Source organism: Pinus tabuliformis, chromosome 2_1 (genome assembly GCF_031772625.1).
Source record: "Pinus tabuliformis cultivar Carrire ecotype Pingquan chromosome 2_1, CPIR1, whole genome shotgun sequence".
In the NCBI taxonomy this organism is placed as follows: domain Eukaryota; kingdom Viridiplantae; phylum Streptophyta; class Pinopsida; order Pinales; family Pinaceae; genus Pinus; species Pinus tabuliformis.
The window spans coordinates 164105112-164129968 of NC_142299.1; the positions used below are offsets into that span (position 1 = coordinate 164105112).

Consider the following 24857-nt stretch of genomic DNA (forward strand, 5'->3'; position numbering starts at 1 on the left):
TCAAGTTGCACCTCTCTGATCTTCTATGCACCTGCAACATTGATCTGGATTCCTTGGCTAGAAACTTGACTCGGTAGCAACTCCTTCTACCTTGGTTTTGCCCTGTTAGGTATTGTTCTACCCACAGTGCCCCACCAACTTCGCTCTCGCAAACTACCCACAGCGTCCTATGCCCCAGCAATTGAAGGACTGAGACTCTAGGCTTTGCACAATCCAACACTGGCAAAACTACTCCCTCAACCAACTGCGTCAACCCTCCTGGTCTTTGCGTGGCTCTTCGTAAGCCTTTTTTTGCCCTCCTCAGCCTCTGCACTGGCCCTTCTCTGGCCCAAACTGATGACGCAGTCCCTCTACGTCAACCCTTCTTTTGTCGCTTTCTACAAGGATCAGCTTCTGTCACTCGGGACAACTGATTCTGCTGCAAATGCTCTGCTTCAGCTCTCCTGTGATCTGCAACCACGCTCTGATACCATGTTGAAATTTCTAAGTATTACCGCTAGAAATTTAATCTGTATTCTTCTGGTTTATTTCTTCTACTTGTTAATTCTGAACAAGTTATTTAAAACATATAAATAACGAAATAAACACAATACAGTCTCAACATCTACAGATCAACAACTGAAAGAAAACAAACACACAAGTGACACCGTTATTTTTGGACAACACGTCCCTGGAAAAACCCAATGTGGGAAAACCAGTGCAACAATTCTGAGGGTTTATTCTTATGCAGTATATCCTTGAGTACAACTGGGTGCCAAACTGGTTCACCCAATAGAGAAAAATAACCAGCAGTAACACCTCTCTATTCGGAAACAAGTATTCAGAAAACCTGTCCCACGAAACCCTCTCCAGCAACTTTGAAGCATTGCGCTAGCCCTTCTAGCCTCTTTGTTAGCCTCAAAACCCTCTGCGTCAGCCCAGTGAGGCACTACGCAGCCTCTGGGACCCTCTGCATCACTGTTGCTGCCCTCTGCATGGATAACGCAGGCCCTCTGGCTGCTACGTTGTCTCTGTTGGGCTCTACATGGCCTACTTTGGCTTCTGCGCTGTCTCTGTTGGGCTCTGTGTGCCCTGCTCTGGCTTCTACGTTTTCCTCTCTGCCTCTGTGCTGGTCTCTCAGCACTATCTCTGCCTCTCTATCCAGTACTCACTGCCCCTCGCTATTGATCATTGATTTGACTTTAATTAGCAAACCCCGCTCTAGTAAATCGAATGACTGATCACTCTGGTGTGTTCTCCAACTGACCCTCAAGCCTCTTATACTTTTCCTGTTGGTCGTTCAACGGTCGAGATTACATCTCTAATCAACAACTAATATTAGATTTGGCTTGATCCATGACTTTTGGAACCTTCTAACCCAGTTTTATATTAATACCCATTAATATTTTATTTTTCCTAAGTTTAGACCCAAATCACAGGACACGTCCCTCAGGGTCTCGTGTCCCATATTTCACATGTCAGACACAAAAACTGCCCTAAAATGTGTCGAAAACGTTTTTCTTCATGTCCTCCAATCGAGACATGTTTTGGACGTGTCGAAAATGTTCCCTAACATTTTTGGTTCTTAGGACACGTGTCCCATGAAAATTGACATTTAAAACCTACAACATGGTTTATTTTTGGGTTTTTTTTGTCATTGTTCGCCACCAAAGTTGAGTTTGCTCATCACTTGAATCAAATTTGTTGTGCAATGAGGAATTCCATCAAATTCGAGTGCAATGCTCACAAATTCACATTGACCTGGACCCGGAGATGTAGGAGACGAGCATTTGCATGCTTTGCTGAGAGTTTGGAGCACTTAAATTTCTTGTAAGTTGTGTTATAGCCTACGGAACTTAACTTAATTATACACAAGTGACCACATATAGATTGTGTGTTGAAATAAAAATCCCAGCTCCCAGTCATGTGCTCATTGCTCACTACACCTTCGAGGTCTAAAGAGAGGGAAAGCTCGATTAATGCTCTAGTCAACAATGAAGTTTGAACACATATAAATTTAAAGTTCATAAACTACCTTATGTGACGTTTGAACATGATCAAACTTGTTTGAAGTTAATAACAAAAATTATAACATGAACAATGAACATTGAACTGTGAACATCATTGATGTAGTAAATTAATAAACTAACTAGTAAATTACTAAATAGTAAATAGTGTATACTAAATACTAAATAGATATCATCATGGTTCATATCTATATGGATCAAGCACTATATTTCAGTATTTTTAAAGATATATATATATATATATATATATATATATATATAAAACGTGTCCCTCATGTCCTGTTTCCGGTGTTGCTGTGTTTTGTGTCGAATACTTGTATTTACGTGTCCTCCATGTCTCGTGTCCTCGTGTCATGTGACTAAGGTTTAGACTTAGGAACTCCATTAAAAAAATTAATTATTTTAATATCTCCCAAATTGGTTAGAATTTGCCCAAACCATTTCTGGGTCTTGGAGATCTCATGTGCTTTAGACTCTCCACTAATTTTCATGGCTAGATCACATTCGATGCTACCCCAAATCAACAAATATCATCAACTAATAGGAGCACTTATGTTCTTGGTGAACTCCCATCCAGACATATGTTTTGCAGTTAACACATTGAGCAAATATATGGTTGAGCCTTATCATATACATTGGATTGGTGCCAAGAATATTTTGAGATATCTTCGGGGAACAATCAGTCATGGACTGAGATACACTGCCGGAGATGTGAGGTTGCATGGTTATTCTGACGCTGATTGGGTTGGCAGTGTGGTGGATCGCAAGACCACTTCTGGATGTTGTTTTTCTTTGGGTTTTGCTTCGATATCCTGGATGAGCAGGAAGCAGAAATCGGTTGCCTTGAGCACCACCCAGGCCAAACACATAGCTGCTAGTATGGCCTCCTGTGAAGCTATCCAGTTGAGGAAGCTCTTTAGTGGGTTGTTTGGACATATGTTGGGTACCACTGTGATCCTCTGCAACAACCAAAGTGGGATCCGATTATCAGAGAATCTCGTGTTTCATGATTGCTCCAAGCATATAGATATTAGGTACCACTTTATCCGGGATATGGTACAACGAGGAGCAATAAGGCTCCATCACATTGGGACTGATGAGCAAGTCGCTGATATTCTGACAAAGCCCCTGGGGAAGGTCAAGTTCTTGGTCTTCTGAGAACGACTTGGAGTCGTGGAGAGACCCTCTTATGAGGGTCCTGTATGAGATGGACATTGAGCTTTGGAAGCTCCGGGGGGCTTGGGGTACTTCTTGGAGCGATGAGAAACCATAGGGTGAGTGGTTCAGCCTTCCCCTAGTGGTTTTTTGTGTACAGGGTGAGTGGTTCAGCTTTCCCTTGCGATACCCCTTGGCGACACGTAGGCAAGATGAGTGGTTCATCCTTCTCCTGCTGAGACATCCTACCCATGCAGTCTGAGACTCATGGGAAGTACCTTTGATCTGGGCAATGAGTAGGGAAATGAGGATAGGGACCATAGTACTATCGATGAACGAATCGTGTACTACAATACTCCCTATGCTAGGATGACCAATATTGATCTGGGATCAATTAGAACTGACTTCGGATCAGTAAGAGTGGCATGAGACACTCTCTTTTGATTGGAATTGACTTCGGGTCAGTAAGAGTGGTATGAGACACTCCCTATTGATTGGAACAGACTTCTGGTCAATAAGAGTGGTATGAGACAATCTCTTTTGATTGGAACTGACTTCGGGTCAATAAGAGTGGTATGACACACTCTCCTTTAATTGGGACCGACTTCGAGTCAGTAGAGAATGGTATGATACATTCTCGACCACTTCTTCTTCTTCATAGTTTAAAAAAGCAGAGCAGTGCATTGATGGCAGAGATAGTACAGATTGGCAGATGGATTAGCAGATGGAGTTCTCCCTAGTTGAGAGGGAGTGTTAAAATTGGCAACTAGGGCCAAACTCCACATGGGTCATCTTATTTATGATAGCTGATATTTTTCTTAGATTCCTCTCTCCGAGAGGTGTAAGATTGATCTAAAGATCATCCAATTCTGACATGTACAAATGAAGTTATGAATTTATTTTGATTATGGTCAAATTGTCAAGGTTGGCCAGCAAACTTATCTAGGCTCAAAAGCCCAATAGTCACATCTATTCATCCTCAACGTTGCATATAAATAGAAGCTAACTTAGCCTCATTTGGACACACTCATCTTCACACTTCTCTCTCTCTCTCCTCATTAATTGGGTACGGATTTTTGGGCCTCTCTCTCTCCACATGCTTGAAATTTCAAGAGGCTGAAATTTCAGGAGAGTGAAATTTCAGGGGAGCGAAATTTCATGAGGCCAAAATTTCAAGAGGCCAAAATTTCAGGAGACCGAATTTCTGAACAACTTGACCAAGCATTGACCAGCATGCATTGACCTCCTTTGACTGTGTTTTTGTAAGGGCTATCTTTGTTTGGGCAGGCCGCATTTCTGGGCACAGAAATCGAGGCTAAACGTTGATTATTGACCAGCGTTGACTATAGCTATAGTTGACCGCAGGCGGGCTGTTTGACCAGACTTTGACTGGGTTGAATTTGATTGTTTTAAGGGTTGTTTTATCTCGCTGCTTGGAGGTCAAAGTTGGCTGAAGTTGACCGATTTGCTGAGGGTCAAATCTTCCCTATTGACCAGTGTTGACTTTTCTGGTTAGGGCTCTTTTGCTGCTGTGATAAATTATCAGATTTTTAAATTGTACTATCTCTCTTTGCTGAAATATTGAAGACTAAAAGAAGATTTGATCAAGGGTTTCCCCACATTGGGGTTTGTCCCTGGCTAGTGCCACATCTTGTGTCCTCTTGTTTTGGCTTGTCTTCTACTGTTTATGTTTATGTTATATCTGCATTTTACTATCATGTTGATGTGATTGTTAATTTGAACATTGATACTGGGCTAATAAAGAAATTGAAATAAAATTTCTCTAAAGCATAGAACATACCATTGTTGTCTAAAATTAATAGGATGTCAGTGCAACAAAGGGGAAACGATCAAGCTATCGAGCACCTTGCAACCCTTGCCACTCCCTGCTTCCATATGGACAAGATGTTTCCATGGATTTCATTACAGGTCTCCCAAAGTCAGGCAACAAATCCGTCATCATGGTGGTTGTTGATAGACTTTCCAAATATGCTCATTTTTGCGCTCTCCCGCACCCATTTACCCCAACATTGGTGGCTCAGGTTTTCATGGACCAAATATTCAAACTCCATGGCATGCCGACTTCCATTGTGTTTGATCGAGACCCCACTTTCACCAGCAATTTTTGGCAAGAACTTTTCAAGCTACAGGGCACACACCTCCAAATGAGTACAGCGTATCATCCCCAAACCGATGGTCAAACAGAAGTTGTTAACAAATGCTTGGAGACCTATTTGCGGTGCTTCACCTCACACAAGCAGCATTAATGGGTACCGTGGTTTCCTTTAGCTGGATGGCGGTATAATACTAACTATCATGAATCCAACAAGATGAAGCCCTATGAGGCGGTGTATGGCCAACTACCATCTTCACCGACTTCTTATATCCCCAGATCTTCCAAAGTATAGTCATTTGATCAACTCCTGCATAACCATGCCACCATGATCGTTCATCTCAAAGATAATCTACATCAAGCTCAGAATCGAATGAAACAACAGGCTGAACAACACCATTCAAAGAGGTCATTTCAAGTAGGCGACTAGGTGTTCCTACGACTCCAACCTTATAAGTAGACCTATCTCAAAGAAAAGGGATACAAGAAATTAGCCCCAAAATTCTATGGGCCTTATCAGGTACTTTAGTGTATAGGAGTTGTTGCTTGCAAACTGGCCCTGCCGACTACTTCAAAAATCTACCCAGTCTTCCATGTATCCTACCTCAAGAAAGTTGTGGTGAACAATTGCAGGGTTCAAACTAGTTTGCTATAATTGGATGAGGAAGGTTCACTGTGGCTCTGACCTATTCTCATTAAATACATCTCTGCGGCCGGATGATCAAGTCCTCATCAAGTGGAAAGACACCTCTCCAGAAGATGCGACATGGAAACCAGCCAATATTCTTCAGTGGTATTCGTAGATTCAGCGTTGAAGACAAGGTTGTTTTTGATAAGGGAGGGCATATTAGAGTCCAACCCTAACTCCCTTATTCATGTAATAAGCCTCGTCAAATCCATAGTTAGTTAGTTGAGTCAATAAATCTTGTAAGCAATTATCCGCATAAAAATAATTGTAAGTGGTAGATCCACATTATAGAAAAGGGACCACAACTAGTTATAAACGGGCCATAGTTAATAAATAAAGTGGTTAACCTATGTTATGCAGGGGACCACTAGTAGTTAGGGTTTGGGATGCCATAAAGCTATAAATAGTCTTAGATAGCAAGGGAAGAAGTATCGAGTCTTATTGTAATTGAGCTCTGCTCTATTGGAGGTTGCCCCCTCGAAGAGGCAAGTGAACATTGTACTGAATAATAAAATAGATTTGCAGCGTCTCATTTCATGTGATATTTCTGTGTTTCGGGCCATATTGTTTCGTATTTTTGGTATTCTGGTTTTCTCGTAGGTCAATTGCATAACAAGCAATAGCCGAACATCAGCAACGTGACAAACGATGCTATAGAGATAGAGTGTTGTGGCAAGGTGTACAGCACTAGAACACAGTCCTCGCTAAGAGGGAGTGTTAGTTTTTGTAGCATCGGATGTGTTCTAGCCACGAAATTTGGTGGAGAGGCTAGAATGCATGAGATCTCCAAAACCCATAAATCGTTTTTGGAAATTCCACCTAGAGATGACTTAATTAGATTATTAGCCTATTTTTTAATGTTTCCTAAGTCTAAACTTAAGAAAACTAGTTAATTAATTAGAATTAATTAAGTCAAGGTGAGAATAGTCTAGAAACTCACACAGATCGACTTCAAGATGATCCTAGCCCTTGATTAAGTTTTAATCTTGGTCATTGGTGCTCCAATAGAGGATTATAAGAAGAAGTCGATGGGCACTTGGAGAACAAACTAGAAACACTTCAGCAGTTCGATTTCCTTGGCAGATCGATTTCTAGAGAGCAGGAGTAGTTGTCAGAGAGCCAGAGATCGAAGCAAAGACAGTGAGGGGCAGGGACGGTGATCTAGAGGAAGTTTTCCAGAACCGAAGAGGCAGCGACAAGTAACAGAAGTGATCCATGTAGAAGTAGGACAAGGACTGCACAGTAGCTGAAGCAGAGTAGTTCAATTTAGCTAGGGAGGAAGTCAATTCAGCTTGCAGAGGCCGAGAAAGTCTACCAGAGGATCGGAGAGTCACTTCCAGCAGCAGACACAGGCTAGACGGCTTCCTTAGAGGTAGATTCGAGCCACGCGTGTGAGAGGTAGTGTAGGGACTGTGCAAAGGGCCTATGTTGGGGTTTGGACATCCATTTTTTCTGAAGGAGCCAGTGCCAGAATTGCTTGTGGGGTGAGAGAATTTTCTCTCTAATTATTTATGTTAGATACTTGTTAATTGGATTGCCAGTTGGGCATCCATAGATTTTACTCAAAATTTCATTGCTACATAATAATAAAAACCCTCAGCTATTGCACCAATTTTCCCAAGTTGGGTTTTTCCGGGGACATTTATCCAAAAATAATTGTGTTAAATTTTTATGTTTGTGTGCTAGATTTTCTCAGTTTCCAAAGCTATTTTCTTCCACAATTTTATTTGTGAAGTTTGCAGTAGTGAATTATTTGTTGCTTGTATGGGTGAACAAACTGTTAATTAATTTACAATTAGAAGAATAATTTCCAGTCGCTGCAATAAATTTTCGTGACGAAAATTTCTGAGCTGCAGAATAATTTCGTAGCAACAAAATTTTCACAACTTACTCTATTTATATGACTCTAACTTGCCTTGTTTTCACTAATTTTACAAGAAAATCCCTAAAGCAAGTTTTCCTAAGTATTCAACAAGTGTTAGATCACAAGCCGACCTCAATATAGCTCAAAAACATAACAATAAACGCCAAAATAGTCTAAACGTGTGGGGAAATAATGTCCTCCTCTATGACATCATCCTCCATAATTGATCAATATGCCACAAGAAATTGACCAATAGAGGCATACCCATTTCACTTTTAGTTTTCCTTGGAGTACTGAGCACTCATCCATATTCCAAGGAAAATCCAAAGTGCAATGGGTATGCCTCCATTGGTCACTTGCTTGCATATTGATCATTTATGGAGGATGACATTATTTCCCCACACATGTAGGCAATTTTAGCATTTATTGTTATGTTTTTGAGCTATATTGAGGTTAGCTTGTGACCTCACATTTGTTGAATGCTTAGGCAAACTTGTTTTAAGGCTTTGCTTGTAAAATTAGTGGAAATAAGGCAAATTAGTCCTTTATATAAATAGTGGAAGCCTCATTACACTTTTCATCATTACACATTCATCACTCTTTTCTTCCAAAAGAGTGCGAATTAGTGTCTTGTCCCTATTTTGGGCCAAAATGTGATCTTTTCATGGTGCGAGTTCTCATGGAGATGGATTTTTGCTTGGAGAGGTTTTCTAATTTTTCTCTATGAGATGTTTTTCTAATTTTAAAATTTTCCAAGAGAAATATGCTTCAGTTGTTATATGACATTGCATACCTTATTATTGAAAATCTGCAAAACACTAGGTTATAACTTATAACAGCCCTTTAATTTGTCTAGGAATAGAGTACCTATACTTTGGCATAGAATATTTAGGCCTTCTAGGCTCTGCCGGTACTAACCTCGTATCATTCACCTTGGGCCATTCTCATTGAATACCCTTTAGGTGAAAAGTTTGGGAAGCCTCCCTTGTGGTCAAATACCACTAAAGAGCAGGAGAAAGGTTGTTGAAGTGACAGTGGCAACCAATTTTGTTGTTGCCTTAAGGTCTAGTTCTGCCTAGTGGGCCTTTGCACTAAGCTTGCTAGATTTTGTGGCAACTGGGACTAAAAGGACCGGGCATGGCCAACCATCAAAATGGCCTAGGACACCATATACACAATCATCCACATGCCTACAAGGCTTTGGGACTTGGACCCCCATCCAGTATTACAATGGTGTTGTCTATGAAAAATCGTATGGTACCTCTTGGGAGGTAACAAGCGCAAGCACTTAACCATTATTTGGGAAAGAATGGAACCCAAAGAAAATACTAGAAAATTGAAATGTAATCAAGAGAGAGTTACTCTTCTTTAGACAATGCCTACAATCACATGCAATAAATATCTGCTTGCACCTCCTTTCTGTATTAACATTAATGAAAGCATTACCCTTGGAATAAAACCTTCAGTAAAGTAGGTCCTGTAGAGAGACTTGAAAGATAGAAGTAGGATAACAGACCAACAAATTTGCACTTTTATGTCCAGCATCTCTTGACAGGAGGCCAAACAGTATATTTTTTAAGGAATCACGGAAAAACTGTTTTGTTTGATGGTACAGATTGCATAATCCAGGTGAAGTACAACTTTCAAGGGTGCCGAATCCATCTGTGTGCTAAGAATCAATGATTTCAGCATATTTGTGATGATTTCAGCCAAAAATCGAATCACTGGAATCCAACAAGGCCAAATCGGAAAAGGGCCAAGACATGACCAATTATCCAACTCCATAATACATAATTGTGTAGTAGAGCACATGTGGCCTCTAGAGTGCCAATACGGAAAATTTCAAGAGTCAAATATGTATTATAAAGAGGGGAGACAATACCTGTCGATTCACAACTTAAGTCTGCTGAATGTAAGAGAAAGAGGGGAGCCAATACTCACCAATTCACAGCTTAAGTCAAACTTCAGTGGACACTGAAATCCTCGACACATCGTTTTCACAAATGGAGTGTAACACACACACTTAAAAATGCTAACGTAAATAATGCATGTGAAATATAAAAACAAAATTGCTAACATTCTCATATATATAAATCTAGTGTATGTAGCTCATGTATACATAGGAAGAGAAAAACGTTATAAACTTATAATGTTTACCAATCACAATTTGGAGTGAAGGCTGGGCTCATGTTTTTGTCAAAATCAAAAGTGAAACATCTACAGACAACATCTAACGAGGAATCACGAAGAAAAACTCAACTAAACTTATAAGTTGGTGATCATTACCTTGTAGTCAGATATATTTAGTTTAGATGACGGCTGTTCTGCTGCCATCTTACCAAATGAAAGTATCCTTCCATAGTGGACCCCGGCCTTTTCTTCAAAATCTGGGTCTTTTGTACATGTATTGCTTGAAATATGCTCTTTGCATATAGGTTTTCTATTGTACTTATGTTTCTTTGAGAGGCAATCATGTCCTTTCTCAGGTGACCAATCAAGATCACCCCAAATTGTTTCTCCTCCCTTAGGTAACATTGACATGGTTGAATCCCAAGTGCGGAACAAGCGTATCATATGCTGCAAAGTCTGTAGTCCAAAGATCTCATTGTCTAAGACACCAGGGGCAATGCCTCTGCTCAAAGTGCAAATGGACATAGAACACTCAATTCCTATGATTATTGATATAATATTAATCATGATTTATAACATAGCACAAAAGGGTAAACAAATCCACCACTATTTTTCAAATCCTTATTATGACCAATGTTAATTAGTTAACTTTGGACAGTAATAAGAGAACCCCTTAAAAGGGATGGAAGAACAGTGCAGCGATACAAAGGCCGCATTAAGAAACATTCTAATAAAATCTTAATAGAATATAACGATGCTTAACTTCTCCTATCACTGAAGATTACCTAGCAAAAGCAACATCCTTGGCTTCAGCTGAAAAAAGTCCTGTAAAAGCCTTTGGTACACCAAGAAATGGTGGTCCAATATTCATTACTGCTTTTATATGTTTAGCACACCAATCTGGGCCACCTGCACCACCCATCGGGGCAGGTGCTTCCACCCATTTCATGAAATGTAGAAAATAAAGGACTCCCATTGAATGCGGTATAGCAACAACTTTTCTACCATCATTGGTTTTGACCATAAGCTCTATCGTACTCTTCAATCTGCTCAATGTTTGGTCTCGCACCTGTTACAATCACAATTTCACACTCCTTTGGACAATTTTAAACAGGCAAAAACTAGCTATTTTTATGATTTGATACCACATATTTAAAATTATTGATTGTCACCATCCAAAATGAAAAACCAATAGCCTTCCACAAGTACCATGCGATTCGAAGTGCATCAAAGTTTCCCATATTGCAAAACATTTTGATTTCAATTAAGAAAATAAAAATTGCAAACAAGTAAATGTAAAAATGATTAAGATATTAAAAATTATTGGATTTTAAATTTTAAATACATCATTATACTTTCAAACAGGCAGGTTATATAGACAGGCAATATCAGCAAGTTGTAACTAGCTTTAAATCAGCTTCAGATAAGGTAAGATAAGATAACATAATTTTATTAACATCCAACAGATGATCACAAAAATATGTCAATTGGACTGCTGATTGGACATGCATCAATACAAAGTGGGATTGCAGAAGCAGCTCTTAAATATGGCAAGAAGCAGAGCAAAAGAAATAAATTGAGGTACAACCCTGTTAGCATCGGGTTTACACCTTCATTTCAAGTCAATGATGTCAGTCCATCTTTTTGCAAAGTCATAAATCATGTAAAGGGGGGTGTTGTATTCATTATAAGGTTTGCTAAGCCTAGGGAAATGTGTCATTAAAACTCTTTTACCTAACCCTAAGTTTATGAAAAATTTCGCTTAGTGATTTGACCTATAGCAAAAAATCAAGTGGTGCTACGAAATGTTTTCGTAGCGCTTTTTGAAAAAATTCAAAACTTGATTTCCGACCCGATAAGTCGTCTTTTTTGAGCGCTCAAGTGGTGGTTTGTGAAATAATGGTCCTCCTCCTACATGATGTGACATTTGCCAACATTTTTGAGCCCATTTGAGTCATTTTAAATCAAACCCTAGTTTTCCTTGTTTTGCTTAAAAATAGTTTTCCAACAAACCCAATTTTGTTGTTTTCCAGTGCAGAAAGGGTGTTAGTTGTCTTGCAATCCTTTGTTATGGTTTTCAAAGTTAGTGAAGGTGTTGCAGGTCTTGGAGCTTGGAAAAATGGGTCGGTCTGGCCATGTGAAGAGGTTTGAACCTAATGGCATGTACTTCGAAGTGTACCCTGAAATGCTTGATCTTTTCAGAAGTGCAGGTTGGGAACTGGTCTTTCAACGTTTTAATGGGTACAACCTCAGCTAGTGCCATGATTTTGTCTTCTCTTTCAATGGTAATATAGCTAGAATCAGGGAATTACAGTTCCATGTCACAGAGGAGTCGATTGTTGAAGCAACGAGTTTGCTAGCAGAAGGTGAAAGATGGTTCAAGAAGCAGAGGTTGCTGAATGTGGATTTAAATTTCTTCCTGAAAAAATATTTCCAAAATCAAGACTGGGATGCAGGGGTCCTCCAAAGCAAACTAAAACCTCAATGGGCTACTGCACTTAGAACTGTCCAGCATTTCTTCACTTGTGAAGGTAGGTATTCCAAAGCTTACCTATATCACATGAGGTTTCTTTGTCACTTAGCAAGTTTTAGGAAAATGAATTTTCCATACTTCCTACATCAAAATTTGTTGAAAATGTGCACTAAGGCAAGGAAGAGACTTGAATTACAAGCTCATGATATTTGTCATCACAGAATTATTAAGATTTTATATACTCGTGAGTTGAATAAGCAATTAGAACAATTAAGGAAAGTGAGGCAAAGGAACCCAAACCCACCTGTACCTAGAAGATCAAAAAGAGACCAAAACAGAGTTTCTCCTCAAGTTGTATCTCATGAGACCAAAGGAGAATCTAGCCAACCCCAGGTTGAAAGACATGAGGAGGTCCTTGTGAAGATGCCAAAGGTTGAAGTTTATGAAGGGAGGACTAGAAGCCAAAGACACCAATAGAGAATTATGGTAGAGGAGGAAGAAACAAAACAAAAAATATCAAAGAGCAAAAAGGGTAAACAAAAAGTTGAAACAGGGGATGAGGAAGCCAAGACAGAGGTTAGGGTTTAGGAAAAAAGAACTCACACTCGGCCTACTAACAAACTGAGGTTGAATTTCAAGGCAAGGATGAATCATGTTACCAACCACTTCATGGGTGATATCCCTAAGAGAAAAAAATTCTCCAAGATGGTCCTCAACCGGCAGAGAGCAGCCCCTTGTAGCCACCAACTAACTCATTGTGCCATTTCTCCACCAACTGAGCCAGCCATGTGGTCCCTCACCCATTTGTCTTGATCGTATTTGAAGGTAGGCCTCCCGAACCTAAAGGTATGTCTTGTCATTTGCTAATTGAGTATTGAGTTTACTTGTCATGGACACTTATGGGCATGAACTAATGGGGGGATTTGGCGGAAAGAGTGGGCTAGGTCTATTCTTCTATCCCCTAGATCTCTTTTGGATGCTACCCTTGGAACTTAGTCCTATGGGATCTCCTTTACTCACCATTTGGTTTTAGGGTGGTACTACATGGGAAACCCCGATTTTGGGTGCGTGGTCCCACTCCCTCATCCACATATATCACTCCCCTTCCATTTATTATAACCTGATTCATCATCTTTCCCACTTGGGTCCACATTTCCTCACTAGGTCAACATAGGGTTAACCTCCCCTTTCCCTTGCCCCCACCTTGGGTCAAGCTTGGAACAATGCCCTGAAGGTTGAAGCAACTGAAAAGAAAAAGTAAAAGCATAAATGGCCACATTCAACAAGAAAATGTACCAGAAGATGCAAAAGATGGTTGGGACAAATATATTTAACATGTGGGCAAAAGTCAATACATAAGCTCTACCCCATATCCATGGCCATCACCCTAGTTCCATAGGCCCTAGACGAGCCTCTTTTATCACTCGGGAACCCATGATTGTCCCAACCCCTAGTGGGAAATGAACTACCCTACCTTAAAGGGGGGAATCACTACTATATCTCACACATCATGCTCTTATCTTTTGAGCTCCGAGCAGTTAATCAAAGAAAAATCATAAAAGGAAAAAGGCATATAAAAAAAGGTGGAAAAATCAAGGTCGGGGCACCTTGTGTACCACAATTGCTCCGTCCTATACATTATATACCCAGGCGTGGGCTTCCCTTGTTCTAGCTACCCTTGTAACCCAATATGTGGCCCAAGATTGCCTCTTCATTCCCTATTCCATTCACCTATTTGACACATGCCACCACCATTTGAAGGGTGTACCTTGGACATACTATCCCCTTTAAAGGTAGAAACCACGTAATAAGGTATTTGGTTAACCCCCTTTGGAGCTTGTAGACATTGGCACATGCCATTATGAAGTGTCCACTTGTTTTCCATGGTTTGTAAGCTCTTTTACCCAATTACTTTAATGACTTGTTGTGCTGGAAAGCTAGGGGACGCATTGAATCTTATGCAGAAATGTAGATGTTTTCCATTTTGAGTTTGGTCTCCCTATACGGGGTCCTAACACTCTAGAGGGATACATTGGTACATGTAGGGTGTGTGTAGAGAGCCATGGGCATCCACACCAGTAAACAACATTCCATGGTGTTGGAAAATGTAAATAGGTTCAATCTTCATTAAATGTATTTGAGTCATTTGTAATATACTCGACAAAAGAATAAAGAGAAGAATTTTTATAATTATTATTATTATATCTCATTAAAACATGGGTTTCTTGCTTGGGTCATCATGTTTTAGGTCGAAGTCCCCATTGAGGACTTCTAGGATTTATTCTAAGTCCATAGAGTCATTGTACTTTTAAACAGACCCTTCTTGGGCTTTTGAATCATGTGAAAAGGTTTAATATTGAGTCAAATATAATTTATGTATCCTCCACATCAAGTCGACCTAGAAGAGAAGTTAAGTTATGGTATGTTCTATGCTTATAACAGTTTACTTCTTTTTCTTATTATATTCCACAGATTAGCAATCACATGTACATAAAGTGAAGTGCAGATAGAACATTAAACGATCGACAAAAAACAAGCCAAGACATGAGACACAAGATGTGGCGGCTAGCCAGGGACAAACCCCACAATGTGTGGGGAAACCCTTTGATCAAATCTTCTTTTATCTTCAATAATTCAGCAGAGAGAAATAGTACAATAAATCTGATCTATATCAGCAGTAGCAAACCCTAGATCAGCAGCATTAGCATTAACGACTTCATCATCAAACTAGGGCAGACGATATCTCACAAACCGACCGTCGGATCGACTTGATTCCACCACCAAAAGTTGCGGCTTCCAGAGGAGGTTCAGATGAACCTATAGCGCAGTTCGGATGAGGAGATCTTCTAGTCCACGCAAGTCAAACTTCACTTTCGCAGTTGTAGCTTCAGTTTCAGCAGCTTCCTTCAAACTAGGGCAGTTGATATCTTGCAAACCGTCCATCGGATTGACTTGATTCCACCACCAAAAGTTGTGGCTTTCAAAGGAGGTTCAGATGAACCTACAGTGCAGTTTAGATGAGGAGATCTTCTAGTCCACACAAGTCAAACTTCACTTCTGCAGTTGCAGCTTCAGTTTCAGCAGCTTCCTTCAAACTAGGGCAGTTGATATCTTGCAAACCGTCCGTTGGATTGACTTGATTCCACCACCAAAAGTTGCGGCTTTCAGAGGAGGTTCAGATGAACCTATAGTGCAGTTCAGATGAGGATATCTTCTAGTCCACGCAGGTCAAACTTTACTTTTGCAGTTGCAGCTTCAGTTTCAGCAGCTTCCGGCTTCACATGTGTGAGGGAGAGACCCTTTTCTGCGCAGTAGAGAAGAGACTCTTTTCTGCGCAGTAGAGAGAGAGATGTGATGAGTTGAGTGAATCCAAATGAGGAAAAATCCTCTTGTATTTATACACAACTGATGATGTTTGAATAGATGCGACTGTTGGGCTTCTGAGCCTACATGAGTTGTAGGTCGTCTTGATAATAATTCCATAATCAAAATAAATTCATATCTCCATGAATACTTATCGGAATTGGATGATCTTCATATCAATCCTACACCTCTCGACGAGAGGAATCTAATAAAAATATTATCAGCCATGAATAAGATGACCCACATGAAGTTTTTCCCTAGTTGCCAATTTTAACACTCCCTCTCAACTAGGGAGAACTTCATCTGCAATTTGTCTATCGGTCGTTACTATTCATCCATCAAATGCACTACCCTGTACAACCTGACCCTTGCCCTGCTTTGCTCTATTCTGCCTGTTCTGCTTTGTCTTGTTCTGCCCTGTACTAATCTGTACGGCTCTGCTCTGTTATGCGCTGCTCTGCTTTGTTCTGTTCTACTCTGCTTTTGTCCGAATTATGAAGAAGAAGAAATGATCAAGGATGTATCATACTGACTCAAAGTCAGTCTCAGAGTATGTACCACTGGTCCCAGACCAGTCTCAACCAACCCGAAGTTAGCGTCATAGTGAGTACAACTCCACTAGTCCCAGTCCAGTATCATCCTCCACTAACTCAAAGTCAGTGTCAGAGTGCGTACCACTAGTCTTAGACCAGTCTCAACTGACCCAAAGTCAACTTCATAGTAAGTACCACTCCTACCACTAGTCCCAGACCAGTATCGCAGTCTCAGAGAGTGTACCACTGGTCCCAGACCAGTCTCAACCGACCCGAAGTCAGTGTCATAGTATGTACCACTCTCACTGGTCCCAGACCAGTACTGCACTGACATGAAGTCAGTCTCAGAGTATGTACCATTGGTCCCAGACCAGTCTCAACCAACCCTAAGTCAGTGTCATAGTATGGTACAACTCCTACCACTCGTCCTAGACCAGTATCATTGATCCCAGATCAATGGAGGTCATCTTAGCGTAGGGAGTACGGTAGATACAACGATGCGTCCATCGGTACTACTATGGTCCCTAACTTCATTTCCCTGCTCATTGATCAGATGAGAGGTACTTCCCATGAGTCCCAGACTGCATGGGTAGGATGCCTTGACAGGAAAACTTAATCAATCCTGTCCTCATAGGAGAACACATCAATCCTACTACAATCGCCATGGAGAACACATCAATCCAGGCCGCCATGGAGAACACATCAATCCTATTAAAGTCGCCATGGAGAACACATCAATCCATGCCTCACAGGAGAACACATCAATCCTGCTACAGTCGCCATGGAGAACACATCAATCCAGGCCTCACAGGAGAACACATCAATCCTACTACAGTCGCCATGGAGAACACATCATCCAGGCCTCACAGGAGAACTAATCATCCTGCTACACAGGAGAGCGAATCATCTTGTCCCATAAGAGAGCGAATCATCTTGTCCCATTGCGCACCACCAAGGGAGGGTGAGTCACCCTATGGTCGTATGTTGCTCTAGTAAGAATCGCAAGCCCTCAGAGCTCCCAGAGCTCAATGTATGCAAGATGCAGGACCCTTGTACAAGGGTTTCTTGACGACTCCAAGTCATTTGGGAAAATCACAGAGTAGATCTTTCCTCGGGGCTTTGACAAGGTGTATCAACCTGTACATCATCTTAATGTGATGAAGCCTCCTTGCTCATCGACTTACCATATCCCAGATGATGTCTATTTACGGGAGCAATCGACGAATACGAGATTCCTCAATAATCGAATCCCACCTCTGGTTGTTACAGAGAATCACAGTGGTATCCAATGTAAATCCAAACAGCTCACTGAAGAGCTTTCGCAACCAGACTGCCTCACAGGAGGCCATGCTAGCAGCAATATACTCTGCTTCGGCAGTGCTCAAAGCCACCGACTTCTGCTTCCTGCTCATCCAAGATATTGAAGCAGATCCCAAGGTGAAACAGCACCCGGAAGTGCTCTTACGGTCCACCACACTGCCTGCCCAATCAGCATCAGTATATCCAAGTAGTCTCACATCTCCAGCAGTGTATCTTAACCCATTAGTAATTGTGCCACGAAGATATCTCAGAAGATTCTTAGCATCAATCTAGTGAGGCTCAACCAAATATGAGCTCACAATGCTAACTACAAAACATATGTTCGGACGGAGGTTCACCAAGAACATCAATGCGAATGAGTTTATGAAACTCAGAGGCATTTCCCAAATCTGGTCCGACATCACTACCATATAACTTCTAAAAGTTAAGATCCTCGAGGTAGTCACAAACTTGCAGTCCATCATACCGAATCTTCCCAATATCTTTACCACATAATTTCCTTGAGATAGGAAAATTTCCCTTGGCTTCTGCCACACTTCAAGACCTTGGTTCTTCATTTCAAATTTAGAAGCCAACTCCCTCTTACATTTGTGAATGAGAGGGTATACACCTGTTAGAAAGAGGTCGTCCACATACAGCACCAGTATGAGAGGTTTGTCATTTTCAACCTTAAAGTAAAGGTTAGGATCGGATTCACTCCTAGTGAATCCCAGCTTCATCAAGTAGCTATCGATCCTCTCATACCATGCTTGAGGTGCTTGCTTCAGCCCATAGAGAGCCTTCTTCAACCTGCATACATGAGATTTTCAATCATAAATCTCAAATCTTTCGGGTTGCTCCACGTAGACCTCTTCTTTGATCGAATCGTGCAAGAACACGGTCTTGACATCCATCTGATGTAGGTTCCATCCTTGTGAAGCCACAAGGGCTATGATCAAGCAGATGGTCGTATATCTAGCAACAGGTGCAAATATGACATCATAGTCTATACCTTCCTTCTGGAAGAAGCCACGAGCAATAAAACGAGCCTTATACTTTTTCGTACTTTCATCTACTGCATGCTTTATCTTGTAAAGCCATTTAGAAGTGACAATTGTCTTGTCCTGGGGTCTGGAAACTACTTCCCAGACATCATTCTCCATAATAGACTCATATTCTTTGGTCATAGCATCCTTCCATACTTGATGCTTGACGGCATCTGAGAATGATGGAGGCTCATTTTGTATGATCGGGCTTATGATGGTCAGGTATCCCTGATACCTATTAGGTTTCTTACTTTCACGGAAGGTTCCTCAAGGTGCAGCATGTCCTTCATCATCATCAAGTATCCCCCTAAGCCATGAAGGCCTCTTCCTAGAAGAGGGAGGCTCGGGTGGATAAATAAGATCCATGGGTTCCTCCACATTAGGCATCATCTATCCATAGAGACAGCTTCCACAATCATACGGTTCTTCCTTTCCGCCACACCATTATGCTCAGGAGTATGTGGGGTAGTAGTCTCCCTCTTAATGCCAGCCTTAGATATGCTTGAGTGAACCAACTGTAATATATCGGAGATCTTGCTTTGGCTTGAGGGGAATGGTCCCCTTTTGAGCTTTCCTCCGGCACATCCTAGACATACACCTTCTTTCTCTACTTGAAATTCGGGCATCCCTGTCACCATTTGTCTTACACCAAGTAGAGCTTTATAATGAAGGTGGGCAAACCTCCAATGCCAAAGTTCGGACTAAAGAGATGTGTCATAAGACATGACACCTAGCGGACTTCCACTGACCTGATATAAAGAATCAACTTGAAACCCAAGAGTGAAAGCATCTTTAACATTATTTTTCCATATATGTACCTTGCCATCGCTGAAGGTTACCTTGTAGCCTTTGTCTTCCATTGCCGAGATGGATACCAAGTTCTTTTTGAGATCAGGTACATATAATACATCTTGTAAGTGAATCATATTACCTTGATTCAATTTGAGAGAAACATTGCCTACACCTTTCATGGGGTATTTCATGTCATCTCCAAGGACAATTTCCAGGTTAGTTTCTTTCTCTACCAGATTATGGAGTACTTCTTTGTAACCAGTGAAGTGTCTTGAGGCACCACTATCAATGAGCCAAATTCCCATTGAGTCCGAAGGAGCGGAGGTAGATAGAGCAGCTGGTAGATAATATTCAGCCTGCTTATTGTCAACAGTGTTAGATTCATACCTGGAATTTCTAGCCTTCTTGAATGGTTGCCCTCTTCCTTGATTCCCAGTTCTCCTCTTACCTTTGCTATTGAATTTGTCATTCCTTTGATTTCCACCAGAGGGATTTTGATCATCATCCTGGTGTGAGTCCTTTCTATCAGGACATTCCCTTGCATAGTGACTTGCTTTATTGCAAATGTAACATCGTCCTTTTCTTCCACACTTAGGTCTAGCCTTTCTTTTCGATTTCGATCCAGAATGATTTCTTTTCTTCGCATGAGAAGAAAAAGCAACAGGAGGACCATTAGGCAAGGGCATTTCTTGCTCTTCTACCCTTGTTTCTTCTTGAATGCATCTAGCCATTAATTCCTCGAAACCAGGAATTACATTATTGTTCAGAAGAGTAGTCCTGAACACGTGCCATTCGGATGGTAATCCTCCAAGAGTCATGAGTGCCATTTCTCTGTCAGTGATAGTCTCCCCAATAGATAGGAGATCGTTCTTGATCTCGGTGATTCTTCAGAAGTATGCTTGCAGAGTCTCATCTTTACCCTTCTTGATTTCCCTCAACTTATTTCTAAGAAACAAAACTTGATTTGCATCATTAACTTTAAATAAATTCACCAGTCTATCATAGATTTCCTTGGAGGTGTCTAGTTCAGAGATGTAGGCCACCAAGCGCTTGTCGATAGAGTCCCGAATGATCTTCTTCACTTTAATTTCTCTGTTCTTCCATTTGTTCCTGGCAGCAGGAGGTGCTTTTGATGGAGGCTCAACAATATTGCCTCTCACATGATCCAACATTCCTTGATCCTCAAGGGTTAGATCAATAGACATCTTCCATCCATGATAGTCAGCGTTCTCACGGAGCTTGTCTTTGGCAGGAAAGAGTGTTGAGGACCCCATCGTTCTTTTAGGATAGCCTTGCCAATATTCTCTTCGGTGATTGCTCTTGCTCTTTCTCAAGCATTGTTTTCACCTCAGCTCTGATACCATGTTAAGTTATGGTATGTTCTATTCTTATAACAATTTACTTCTTTTTCTTATTATATTCCACAGATTAACAATCACATGTACATAAAGTAAAGTGCAGATAGAACATTAAACGATCGACAGAAAACAAGCCAAGACAAGAGACACAAGATGTGGCGGCTAGCCAGGGACAAACCCCACAATTTGTGGGGAAACCCTTTGATCAAATCTTCTTTTATCTTCAATAATTCAGCAGAGAGAAAGAGTACAATAAATCTGATTTATATCAGTAGTAGCAAACCCTAAATCAACAGCATCAGCATTAGCGGCTTCATCATCAAACTAGGGCAGACGATATCTCACAAACCGACCATTGGATCGGCTTGATTCCACCACCAAAAGTTGCGGCTTCCAGAGGAGGTTCAGATGAACCTACAGCGCAGTTCAAATGAGGAGATCTTCTAGTCCACGCAGGTCAAACTTCACTTCTGCAGTTGCAGCTTCAGTTTCAACAGCTTCCTTCAAACTAGGGCAGTCGATATCTTGCAAACCGTCCGTCGGATTGACTTGATTCCACCACCAAAAGTTGCGGCTTTCAGAGGAGGTTCAGATGAACCTACAGTGCAGTTCAGATGAGGAGATCTTCTAGTCCACGCAGGTCAAACTTCACTTCTGCAGTTGCAGCTTCAGTTTCAGCAACTTCCTTCAAACTAGAGCAGTCGATATCTTGCAAACCATCCATCGGATTGACTTGATTCCACCACCAAAAGTTGCACTTTCAGAGGAGGTTCAGATGAACCTACATTGCAGTTCAAATGAGGAGATCTTCTAGTCCACGCAGATCAAACTTTACTTCTGCAATTGCAGCTTCAGTTTCAGCAGCTTCCGGCTTCACATGTGTGAGAGAGAGACCCTTTTCTGCGCAATAGAGAAGAGACTCTTTTCTGCGCAGTAGAGAGAGAGAGATGTGATGAGTTGAGTGAGTCCAAATGAGGAAAAGTCCTCTTGTATTTATACACAACTGATAATGTTTGAATAGATGCCACTGTTGGGCCTCTAAGCCTACATGAGTTGTAGGTTGGCTTGATAATAATTCCATAATCAAAATAAATTCATATTTCCATGAATACTTGTCGGAATCGGATGATCTTTATATCAATCCTACACCTCTCGACGAGAGGAATCTAATAAAAATATTATCAACCATGAATAAGATGACCCACATGAAGTTTTGCCCTAGTTGCCAATTTTAACAAGAGATCAAGTCGGCCTAAGGACATCAATTTGACCTCCCTTGAAGCCTATAAATAGAAGCAAGTCGAATTCATTTGGAGCATATCATCTCAGGCTAGTTCGATATCTCTAAGAAAGCCGGAAAAGTGCGAAGTGGGTCTAAGTAAGCCAAAGGAAGTGTGAGTTGGGTGGAGTCTAAGGAGAAGATGAAAAACAAAATTTTGGTGCCCCTCTCTCTTTGTTTCGTGCCCTAGTTTTGGAGATTGAAGTCTTCCAAGTTTTCCTGATGCCGGAAGCTGCCTGATGCCGGAAGCTACCTGATGCTGGAAGTTGTTGAAAGAGAGGTGGAAGATTTGGGAGGCTGACTTGGTGTGGCAGGAAGGTTTGGTCTTTGTCTAGGGTCAAGAGTCTCAAAGAATACTATTCAAAGGAAGAGAATTTTGACTGGGTTTTCCCCCTGATGGGGGTTTTTCCCTGGCATAGTGCCTATATCTGGTGTCCATTGTTTTATGTGCTTTTGCTTTGGTAATTGCTTGATGAACTACAATAAAGAAGATATAAAACTTAATAAGAAGAAAAAAACATCACAAGTAATTATCAAGTATAAGAAAATATTTCTACCTTTCTGATTTTCTAACATGGTATCAAAGCTTTGGTGAAGAAAGAAGAAAAAGGCAGTGCAAAGCACTTGATCAAGGATCCATTCAAAAGGATTATCTCAGGGAAAGAGTCTACTATATTCAAGGAAGATGTCTAACATAATAAAGGGAGAAAACAAACTTGAAGGAGCCTCAAACTATAGGTCTTGGAAGAAGAGGATTGACCTCATCCTTGAAAGCAACAAAGTACTTGACTTGGTCAAAGGAAAAGTTAATAAGCCTACAGATGACTCCAGTGACGCTAACAAAGTAAAATTCAAAGAATTAGAATTGGTGGCCCTGACTTTAATTGTAGAAGGAATAAAGGACAATCTTGTCCCATTTATAGCCAACATCAATCATGCTCAGGAAATGTATGTAGCCTTGTCAAAGTTATTCACTATTAAGAGCATTGGTCAAGTGGCAAGCTTGAAGAACTAAGGACCACAAAGATGACTAAAGAAGATACAGTGGCATCCTTCTTTGCGAAGATAACAAGAATCAAAGATGATCTTTTGGCCATTGATGAAATTGTTCCAGAAAAAGAACTCGTGATCACCGCTCTATTAGCATTGCCACCTACTTGATGTGCATTTGTTGTAGGACTTAACAGTTGGAAGGAAGCTCCCACTTTTGAAGAACTATGGACTGCCCACAGTCAAGAAGAACTAAGGATTTCATTAGTTGCCAATCCTGAAGATGTTTCAAATGCCTACACTTCTCAATACAAAAAAAAAGAAATCGAAAGGACCAAGGAAGAAAGTTGACATGTCCAAGATAGAATGCTATCAATGTCATAAAGAAGGGTCACTATAGGAGTGATTGTCCCGACAATCCAAGAAACAATAAGAGAGAAAGAGATCGAGCCAATGTTGTTGAAGAGGAAGACCTAAAGAAATCCAAACCCAAAGAATTTGACACAAGGGACTTACACTTCTAAGTCCTTTGCTTGTAGCCTTAGATATCTTATTTTATATTTTTGATGTTTTAGAATTTACAGTTTTTAAACATGCTTTTGGAAAAAGACAATTTTTGTTTTTGTAAGTTTATAGGTATCCCTCGAGCTTTGGAGGGAGCCCCCAACAACTCCTAAAGATAAGTATCTCATTTCCTTTCAATTTTTGGTTTCATGTACTCATTTAGTTGTGATTATATTAAATATTAATCATCATTCTCCCTCTATTGTCTTGATTAGGAAAACATCTGCTATATTCTCAAGGAGTATGAAAGAGGACCTCTCAAGACAAGGTTTGTCAAGGAACAAAGGTATGATTTAAAACATTGATTTATTTATAATAAATGTTTATTCATTTGACAATCTATTACTAACATTATTTTGACCAGCTATAGTGAATCATATTGATTCTTATTTTGGGAGATTCATCACTTGAAAAATCTACCCCACTCCTATTCTTAATTGATTTTAAAGAACCCTAGATAGGTTCTCTGGAAAATCCTAACCTAAGGGTATGCTAATGTGAATATCTGAAACCCTAAACCGCTTAGGGTTATTGTGAAATGCTATTTGAAGTTCTTGTTGATGATGTCATGTTTGGGATTTCAATATGATCATGAAATCTTAACTTAGGGTTGAATGATAAAGTCTAAAACCCTGAACCTTTGAAGTTTTGGTAATTTTGGGTCTTCTATGATCTTATATTGAAACACTAACTCATTAGGGTTTGGTGGAATGTGTAAATCTTAGAAATGATTTCCTTGGAATGTGTGTTTGTCTAATTAAACCCTAGTTTGTTGATATTTGTGAAGTTGGGTTTGACTAACACATGATATGCCTATACATGATGATGAAGTCCTAGATGTATGAGTTGACCTATTTGTCGGTGGTCATGAATCCTAGGGTTTGGAACTAAGCCCTAGTCAAAGTTTGTCTTTCTAGGATGATAGTATTTGTGAAATTCTAGGGTTTTGGAGTTAAACCTTAGTAGAAGTGAAAATCTCTGATGAATGATGACAATATGATAATTTGAGATTTGTGTAAGATTGTTGAAATCTGAGTTTTAGTTGGGATTGATGTTTGATTGAAAATCTAGGGTTTGCAACTAACCCTAGTGGAAGTTGGTCATGTTAATGACTAAGCTGTGATTGGTTTTGATTGATTCTTTTGTATGAAATCTAGGATTTGTATGAATCCCTAGTGGAAAATCTAACATATGAATTCTAAAA

The 24857-nt window shown here is 40.4% G+C and overlaps 1 protein-coding gene across 1 annotated transcript in view; it reads right to left on the bottom strand.

The window, feature by feature from the left end:
* The window catches only part of PDAT (phospholipid:diacylglycerol acyltransferase), a 169409-nt gene that overhangs the window by 22478 nt on the left and 122074 nt on the right, over positions 1-24857 (bottom strand). The window contains exons 3-4 of the mRNA XM_089402352.1: positions 10742-11025; positions 10113-10458 (exon numbers count right to left, since the gene is read on the bottom strand). Coding sequence (XP_089258478.1) covers positions 10113-10458; positions 10742-11025 — 630 coding nt within the window. The remainder of the gene's footprint in view (positions 1-10112; positions 10459-10741; positions 11026-24857) is intronic.